We start from the raw sequence: 9,989 nt of genomic DNA on the forward strand, positions 1-9,989 counted from the left end.
TTCAGTCTTCAAGTAAATATCTGTTTTCTATACAAGAGGAAAATGATTTCATTGTTTAGCCAAAGGAATAGACTATAATGAAGGAAACATTGGCAACTTGAGACAAATCCCAAATCCTGCATGCAATATAATAGTGCATTATTCTGCCTACCAGCACACTTCTGTGATGTTGGAGGAATGCCTTACAGGGAATCTGCACATACAAAAGGCTCAGATGACAGCCTTGCTGATCTCATCATTTAAACCAAGTCATAATAATTTTGGGGGGATATTTTAATGTCTGAAAGTTATGTGATACTGTAAATTTAGATTACCCAGCTTGAGGGTTCATGTGCATGAGTAAACCATAACATAGTACTGATCGCAGAAAAATAAATTTAACCATTGTGAGTGGTATTGCTTGTTTTGATAGCTAAAAATGACCAGTTCATCCATAAGAGCTCTCACGTGATGCTCATATAATATACACACACTTAGCTAGCTAATAGTAAATAATGCTGTGACTTAAATATACGATTTCTGTCCAGATATTATCCAGCCATGTAACATTAAAAATAGAGACATTCACTGAAGAAGATACACGATACAAGAAACATTGTACATAGGACAATGACACCTCAGGCCCCTTCAAAGTAGGCACCTTGGGACCTCACATACTTCTCCCAGTCTCCATCAGCTGCCCTGTTGCATTTTCCTGAATCTCATTGACAGTCTGGAATCTCTTCCCTTTCAAAGGTGGCTTTAGTTTTAGGAAAAGCCAGAAGTCATAGGGCACCAAATCTGGGCTGTAGGGGGCTGAGTCACCTGGGTGATTTGATGTTTCAGCAAAATACTCTGCACCAGACAGGATGAATGAGCAGGTGCATTGTCCTGATGAAGCTGCCAATCACCAGTTGCCTATAGCTGTGCTTTCTGAATCATGTGAATAGTTTCTGCAGAGGAATGTTCAACCTTAATCCAAAATTTAATGCAAATTCGTTGCTCTACTCGCTCAGTCATTTTGAATACAGAGCCACACAGTACACATGCCCACTCAACAGCGTCTACCACTCCCACACTGACCAGTACAGTGAAGTCATCATTCACACATGTGCATTCCAGTCCACTCTCCTTGGCTGCCAGATTACACCCAAACCATTCTTTTTTGTCATGTAAACCATTCTTCTTATATTGACAGTGGCTGGACTTTTTCCAGACAGACCTTGTATAGCAAATGCAATGCAGTAAAATCATTTATAGGAGCTATTCTAAAGTTTAGCAATAATTATATTTTCTGAGACAAGAGTGACTACTACTAATTTATGTCTGTGTGGTTGTATAGAAATATATAATCGAATAAGGATCATGTGACTTTTCTGGAAAAAAAGCATACTTACATGACACAAAATTTTATACCTATATTTCCATAGATACATGTATACAACATATTAAGTACATAAACTATTAATAATTTGCCATAACCTTAAAATAAATTTTTTCATTATCGATGACTTTGAGATTAGTTTTGCTTTGTGAATTTGATAATCTCTGAATGACTTTCATCTTTCTGTTTTTTTTACTGATTTTAACTTATCTTCAAGGATAAAAATATTATGAGAGACTTAACAACTAACCTACTTAGGTTATATGCTCCTTTGTATATACTTCTCAGCATTGATAGTAAATAGTCAATTTATAGTTGTACTCCCAATATTTAAGGAGAGTTCCCTTCCTGGTGTCTTATAGCAATGTTCATATCCACAAATCATTTCTAAGAGAATGTCAGTTGCTCTATTTTGATTTGTTGAACCATGTAATACAATTGAAACTAATATATGTAGTTAATACTAAGATTCAGGAAATTAAATAGTTAGTTTGCAAATAATTTAAAACTTATTTAAATAGTAATGAACTTATAAGGAATGTAACTGAATTTTTGAAATATTTAAGCTGGTGATACGTAACAACTAAATACAATAAGTGAAAGTTAATAATTCCTGAATAAACCTTTAAAAATGTATGAGATATTTTGGGGACAACTAGGTAAATTTTAATATAAAATGTGTATTATAGGATGTTATTGAATAAATATTACTATCTTCAATGTGATAATGGTATGTAGGAAAATTACTTGTTTTAAGAAGATACATGCTAAAGCATATAAGGGTGAAACATCATCATGTCTGTAACTTATTTTGTAAAATTTTTCATATATGTGCATTCTTAATACATACATGACATATACTTGGATGTGAAAGAAGACTAAATAAATATGTCAAACTACAACAATTCATGAATCCAGGTATAGCCATATTCATTGTACTCATACTCACTTTTCTTTGGACTTGAAAATTTTTGAAATAAGAAGTTGGAGGAAAATGAGTATTCCAGTAAATGAACACTTTTGCTTAACTTTATATAATATTTAATATCCATGCTCTATCTCTATATAATTTCTTTTGGAAAAGTTTTACTATATGTGGAAATTGTTAGAAAGTATTCACTTTTGAAAGGAAAGTATGCTTAATTAAGAAAAAATTTATAAGGAGGATGGTAGTGACTTTATACTCTTGAGGTAGTACACTATTTGTACACTATTAATACAGAATCTAGCATTTACCCAGGAAGTGCACATAATAGGAGGTTCATAGCGATTATGTCACAAGTGGTACATGAGGAGAGACTGAATTCGTTTGGATTAAAAGCAAGGTTAAGTACCTTACATTATATTTGAAGTATTGAACCAGAGATATGAGATAATCAGACCTCTTTTCCTTATGAAAGCTTAGGCAATCACAAGATTTTGAAGTTAAAAATGTTGTCTTTTAAGTGTGGTGTAACTGGCACTGTTAATGCTAAATATTTTATATATTTCTTCACTCACAGGAGGAGCCGAAGACAAGATGTGAGACATGGCAATCCACTGACTCAATGCAGAGGATTTAACCTAAAAGGTAGTAAAAGCAAGCAGTGGTCAAACTTGATAAAGAGCAGCAATGTTCCAAATCATATTTCAATTAAGGAAACTTTTCAATCGATTCCAGTATTTCATTTTAAAGAAAGATTTGATATAAAAATTCTTTGTATACATATATGGCAACTAAAACTAAATGCTATTTGGTTGTATACTAAGAGTTGTGAAAAACATAATATTTATTATTTTATAACTGGCTTATTTCACTTAGCATAATGTCTTCCTCCGGGTTCATTCATGTAGTGTGTCAGGGTTTCTCTCCTCTTTAAGAAAGAGAAATATTGCATTGTATGAACACATCATTTTTTTAATCCATTCACCCATTGCTGGACATTTGGATTGCTTCCACCTGCTGGTTATTGTGAATAATCCTGCTCCACATATCGGTGTACTATAGTGCCTTGATTTTACAATTTATAATCATCCCATATACTTTTGACAGTACTGTCTCTTACAATTAATTTCATGTTTTTCTTTCCATCCTGACATGGAGATATGTTGTACTTTCCCCACTAATCCACCCTCCCCCGCTCACCCTCCCCATCACCCCAACCAGCACAGTAATCTCCAGGCAGGACTTCCTCTGGGTTCATCACGGTGCTACAGATGTGCTGTGGTTAGCAGTTAACACAGACATCATTTGCTCATCTCTCTGAGTGTGGGTGTTACTTTAATAAAAAATGACTGTCTTGTTACTGACTACACTAACTAGAAGGAGGAAATTAAGATGCATTTTGCTTAATTGTTCCACAAATCAAACTTAGGGAATAAATTCAGTTTATCTTTTCTCTATTTACCTAATATTTTATAAATCTAGCATCTGTTCTCCTTAATAGTCATAGTTGTCATCCTGGTAGCAGTATTGGCAGTAGAGGTAATGAACAAATGCTGTTGTTGATTTTGTGTCGGAACCTGAGCTAAATGCTTTTCTTAAGGATTATCTCACTTAATGCTCAAAAAACGGTTCCCAAGTAGGGTCTACAATATTTTTATCCCTGCTCTATCAATGAGTATCCTGTCCATATCTAAGCCACCACATGATTATACTAAATTTTTTCATAATTTAACAATTTCTGTAAAACCTGTATGAAATTATTATAATCTTTGTTTTAGAGCCAAGTAAAAATGAGACACAGAGAGATCAAGTAATTGGTCTAAACGTTCACAACCAGTAGCGGTGAAGTCAGGATTTTACCTCAGGCACCTCGAGCCCAAAGCCTGTGTTCCCAGCCACGGCAGCCTGCTGCGGCCGCCCCCTGCCGTCTGCCTTTTTCCAGTGTCTCTGAATTCCATCAATAGTGCCTTGAGTATGGAGTTTAGGGGTGGGATGAACCTGGTTTCAGTATTGCCTGGTACATACCAACTCCTTATGAAGATATAGTCTCCTCATAACTTACAGGCTTGGCTTGCGCAGCTATGAAAAGCTGAGAGAACCTAAGTCACGAGAATGTTGTAATAGTTAAATGTTCAAAGTGATATTGAGCGTGTTCCTGTTACTAGTACCCTTCTGCTATTTGGTGTAGAGTAATTCTTGAATAAATATTGATTTCTTTATGTCTTTCTCTCCTTCCCTTTAGACTAAACAAAACAGGAAAACCATGGACAATAGTCTGCTCATTAAATGATTAAGACTGCCTTTTGGGGGTTGTCATAACTGATAGAGAAATAAACATTCAAAAAGGAGAATGTGCTCTAAATTCCATTATTTCTCTCCATTTATTTTTGCTTTCCAGCATATAGAAATGCAGCTGAAATTGTTCAATATGGAGTAAAAAATAACACCACTTTCCTTGAGTGTGCCCCCAAGTCTCCGCAGGCATCTATCAAGTGGTTGTTGCAGAAAGACAAAGACAGGAGGAAAGAGGTGAGTAACCGAGTAGCGCAGCACAGCAGCCATCAATCAGGGCTTTGGAAAGAGCATTAAAACACCATCCCTCAGTGAGGTTCAGATCAAAGGAAAAAGGGAAAAGCATATGAACATCTTTTTATGTCTTTGGGATGACAAGTGCCACCTTCTGTAAAACCCTTTGTCTGTAGAGTTGATGGATTAATTAGAAATCCTCTCTGCCTGCTCACCTCAATAACACAGTGATTGAAACAAGAGCTTGGGCACACAGATGAGGGGATTGATGTGAGGAAGCACTTGTAAAAGAAACAAGATGTGTGCAATCCAGAAGCCAAGTTCTCACACAACAGCACCTTTGTGTGATTCACAAGATGAAAGAGGCTTTAAACAAAGTTCAATTTTCCTCAGCAAGAAATTACCCTAAACTATAACCTTTATGGTAAAGAGTGTTTCTCTGCTGTGTGGTAATCTGTTCCCACTGCTTTATTATTCATAACTTTCTGGTTTGGTTGGATAATATATGGAATTATTATCTGTGGGACCATTGCCTTTATTTAGTGATTTTGGAAAAAAACTATAGAGTTTCAAATAAAAGAGCACTTGCATTAACCCTTCGCTGATTGAAAACAGCTATTTTAAAAGGAAACATTGTAAAATGGCATAGGGTGAAATAGTCTAAATAATGAATTTCATAATATTGATGTCATGTTGTCCTAATAAATATATATAGAAAGCCCTAGAGTAGTCTAAAATGTAATGTTGTTAGCCAAACACTATAAAGTCTGATAGTGCAGGGGAAAAATGGAGCCTTCTGCATTTATAGGTGTTCCGTGTGGGCAGGTTTGGCACTACGCATTAAGTTAATCAGGGCTGTGTAGAATGGATATCTCCCAGGCTACAATACAACATAAACACAGCATCAGAGTTGTAAAAGAGATGTTGATTCCACGTGAGAAAATACTAACACTCAAACCTGCCTATCCAAGATGTTCAGGAGCTGTTTAGGAAATTGTGTGTACTCTGACACTGGAATATTAAGACAGGCTGATGACCATTGGCATAAGAAGGGATTTACCTATCTGGAAAAAAAATGAGCTACATAGACTTCAGGCCCCTTCTTGTTCCAGAACTAAATCAATGTATCAATGATACTTAAAAAACTTTTAAAAAATTGTATTAATAAACAAATTATTTATTTGATATCTATTTTCTTTGATACCGTATCTATCAGCAATAAAGTCTTGAGATTTCTACAGTCTAATTAATTTTAAATTATTTTGAATGGAATTGGATTATAATAACTGTCTTGCAGGATGGACATGAACCATCCTTCCTGAAAAAGTCTGCATTATGTATGTTAATGTGAAATCTAAAACTCAAACAGCGATTATCTAGCAAGAATAAATGTTTACCTTTTATTCAGCAGAAAGTGCAATAGAATAATATCAATAAATGAATACAATTTTTTATTATTTAAAATTAAATTAAATTAATATATATATAGCCTTGAACACATGCCACAGAAATTAATAAATGAAACTCAAAGTGGAATATGTTAAATCTCTTGTGATAATTCTAGTGTTCTATTTCCGAATGCTCAAGAATGTGGTAATTCAAATACTAATTACTGTCTTGATAATTTTCAATCAAAAACACAAGCATGCTATAATTTAAGATTATGAAAAATAACTAATAATTATAAAAATTTAGGCAGAGCACAATTCCACTCATTTTTACTTTAGTTAAATGTACTATTAATATTTTAATAATTTTATCCTAATTCTTTCTTATGAGTTTAGGCAAATATACACTCTCTCTCACATTAATGATATACAAACATTGAAATTTTCTTAAAAAAGTAAGACAAATGGTAAAAAGTTGGAGAAAAATAAAAATAGTTTTGCAGAATAGCATAAAGTAAATTATAGTAAAGTAAAAAGTAAAGTATAGTATAATAAAGTAAAAAATAAAGTATATTATAGTAAAGTAAAAAAATAAAAGCCCTCCTCCCCTTCACTTTAAAACTTATTCCCACTTCCCAGAGCATAAAGCTACCAAAATGATATATTAAATTATTACATATTTCTCCAAATATCCTCCATAATTTTTCTCTATGCCCCTCCCCCCCTACAGTTTAATATCAGCATATGTAGAGCTACCTCAGTTTTATTGGTTGCATTGTATTCCACTGTATAAATGTACTTTAAGTTTTTTAAAGCTATAATTCAGTTTTCTTGTTTTTACTCTTATCAGAAACATTATGCAAGAGTATATCTTCTAAACAAATTCTCGAAAAAAGTTTCTGCACCAAATCTTATATATATTATATACATGTTATATGGAATGTTATCAACTTGACCTCCAAAACTGTCTTCAATTTTGCACAAAAAGGAAAGGCTTCCTCTAATTTCTTTTCTTTAATGTATTTCTCCAACATTTAAACTATTTATGATGTACATTTAAACTTTCAAAAATAAATAACATCAAATTTTTGCTTTATATATTTTAGTCTTTACTTCCTGCTCTTTTCTAGTTCTGTTCTATACTTTTCCTTTTTGTGCTGTTGTATGTGGGTAACTTTTTATCTACAAAAGCCTTTCCTTGATTTAGAGTCCATTAGTAATAAAATCAGCATTTACACAGAAATGTACCATTTAAAAAAAACATTTCACATACATTCCTTTATATTATTTTGGGTCAGATTTTTTTTTCCCCTCAGTGGAAGCATATTCCAGAGTAAACATGTCAGGGAAATTTTTACCACTTAGGTTTTTAATCTGTTCATTGACAATGCTGTAGCTAGAACTGTAAGGAGATTGGATTTCCAGCATTTATCTAATATCTAGCAAATGATAGTGGGTTGTTTTTTTTTCAGTATAAGATTATAAAGTAATTGCATATTAACCTTATAGCTTTTTATTATTTTTCCTTGAAGTGTAAAACCACTTAAAAGTCTTATGAGACAATGACATTCCAGCTTATTTTTAGTGATTCCTTAGTGTGGGATACTTGGAAAAAGCCCTTGATAATGTTCCAAACTGCTTACATAATTTTTAGTTAGGAGAATATTCATTCACTCATTAAAAAAAGGTAAAATTAAATCATATAATTGTTGCTTCATGTTATTACTAATAAGTATTCTTGTTACAATAAAAGTTGAGAACTCCAGAATGAAATAGAGATTTTAAATGAAATGTGAATTTCATTCGCTGCATGTTTTGACTATGAATCACATTCCTGGAGCAATCAAAATTCTGGGCTTATCTATGGAGAAAGCACTTCTATCCAAAAGGAATGAACAAGTTATTTTTGGCAATATGGGTGATAGCTTCACCCTCTCTTTAATGAGTAAGTACCCTTGAGACAAGATCTACAATGCAAAAGAAAGCAATGAGATTCACCTGATATCTCTGTCCACTAAGAAGGAAGTTAGTTAGTATTCCATACTTTTGACAAACTTGTGAAAGTCCACAGTATTCTCTCTATGATGCTCATGTGATTTTAGAAGACAAGAGTTGGGTTTTCAGAATTTTGATGTCCCCATTTTAGGTCAAGCTGAACGAACGCATCATAGCCACTTCCCAAGGACTCCTAATCCGTTCCATTCAGGATTCTGACCAAGGACTGTATCACTGCATTGCAACAGAAAACAGCTTCAAGCAGACCATAGCCAAGATCAACTTTAAGGTTTTAGATTCCGAAATGGTCGCTGTTGTAACAGACAAATGGTCACCGTGGACCTGGGCCAGCTCTGTGAGGGCTTTGCCCTTCCACCCAAAGGACATCATAGGGGCATTCAGCAACTCAGAAATGCAGATGATTAATCAGTATTGCAAAGACACTCGGCAGCAACATCAACATGGAGAAGAATCTCAGAAGATGAGAGGGGACTATGGCAAGTTAAAGGCTCTCATCAATAGCCGGAAAAGTAGAAACAGGAGGAATCAGTTGCCAGAGTACTAATGTTTTCTTACGTGGGGCTTATGCTTCCCATAGTTGTCAATGATCTGTCTGTCTTCAATGATCAAATTTTGAACAAAGAATCTTGTTCTTACCCATGGGAAATTCCTGAGAAAGGTGATCACACACTCCTAAAGTGAATGTTACATGAACTGAAATGAGCATGCATTTTCTTGTATGATATTGACTAGCACTAGACATGTCATGGTCCTCATGGTGCACATAAATATTTAAATTAACCTAGATTTTATTTATGTCTTTATTTACCTTTTCTTCAAATCAATATGGTGGTTATAAAACTAGAATTCTTACATCCCTTAATTGAATGAGGGCCATAAACCTGTAATCTTCCTTCCTTGCTTTAAGGATTTCTAATTGTCACTGATTTAATATATGAAAACAAATACCAGGTTTACAACTTTTATATGGTAGGAATTGTATAAATGCATGTGGCAAAATAGCAGTCTAAGAACGTGAAATAGAAAAAAGGACAAGGAAGAGGACATTGAATAGTTTTATAAAACAAAAGTGGTTCATGAGAAAACGACGAGTTTATATGCTTTGAGTGAAATATGCTGTTGGTTACTTTTAATTTTGTAAAAATTGTCAGTTGCTGAGATCTGTCATTGATCTTTGTCCCCTTGTTTCAGGAAGATAAAATGAATGACCCTCACTATAAGCGTCTTTGGTTGGGTTATGTCAGTGAAGCATTTAAGTTTATAATCTTTTGTTATCATCTTCCAAACAAAAGCACTTTTTTTGGAAGTAATTGAAGTTATTCTAGACTCAGAGACTATAATCTAATAGTTTTTAATCAGTTATTGAGTTTGTTCTAGTATTTTGGTCTGTGTGACAAATTAAACAATATAAGAAGAAAAAAATTCAAATATCACTCCTCATATCCATGAGAGCTGAAACCATCAAAGTGAAATAATAATAAAAACAAAGTAGAAAATGCAATTTTATTAATGAAAGTTTATGAGAATGTGACTAGTTTTAACTTTAATAATTAATTTAATGACTTGCTCATTTTTTTTTTGTTTACCAATCTCAGATATCATCTTGATTTTTAAGTCACCAGCTTATTTTTAATGACCTTTTGTGTCTTCCGAAGAGGTGTTCATTTTGTGGAGAAATGAAAAAAAATCTAGTCTGAATAAAAGCAGACATACTTTCTTTTAAAAGGATGTTTGTGCATTATGTTCACTGGTATGTAAATACAAATGTGGG

The 9,989-nt window shown here is 33.6% G+C and overlaps 1 protein-coding gene across 1 annotated transcript in view; it reads left to right on the forward strand.

The window, feature by feature from the left end:
• Nucleotides 1–9,032, forward strand: part of SEMA3C (semaphorin 3C) — a 165,864-nt gene extending 156,832 nt beyond the window's left edge. The window contains exons 16-18 of the mRNA XM_054564390.1: nucleotides 2,866–2,933; nucleotides 4,687–4,817; nucleotides 8,349–9,032. Of these exons, the coding sequence (XP_054420365.1) occupies nucleotides 2,866–2,933; nucleotides 4,687–4,817; nucleotides 8,349–8,762 (613 nt within the window). The 3' untranslated portion in view covers nucleotides 8,763–9,032. The remainder of the gene's footprint in view (nucleotides 1–2,865; nucleotides 2,934–4,686; nucleotides 4,818–8,348) is intronic.
• Nucleotides 9,033–9,989: the final 957 nt, after the last annotated feature.

Source organism: Pteronotus mesoamericanus, unplaced genomic scaffold (genome assembly GCF_021234165.1).
Source record: "Pteronotus mesoamericanus isolate MK-2021 breed Mesoamerican mustached bat unplaced genomic scaffold, CSHL_Meso_final scaffold_85, whole genome shotgun sequence".
Lineage (NCBI taxonomy): Eukaryota > Metazoa > Chordata > Mammalia > Chiroptera > Mormoopidae > Pteronotus > Pteronotus mesoamericanus.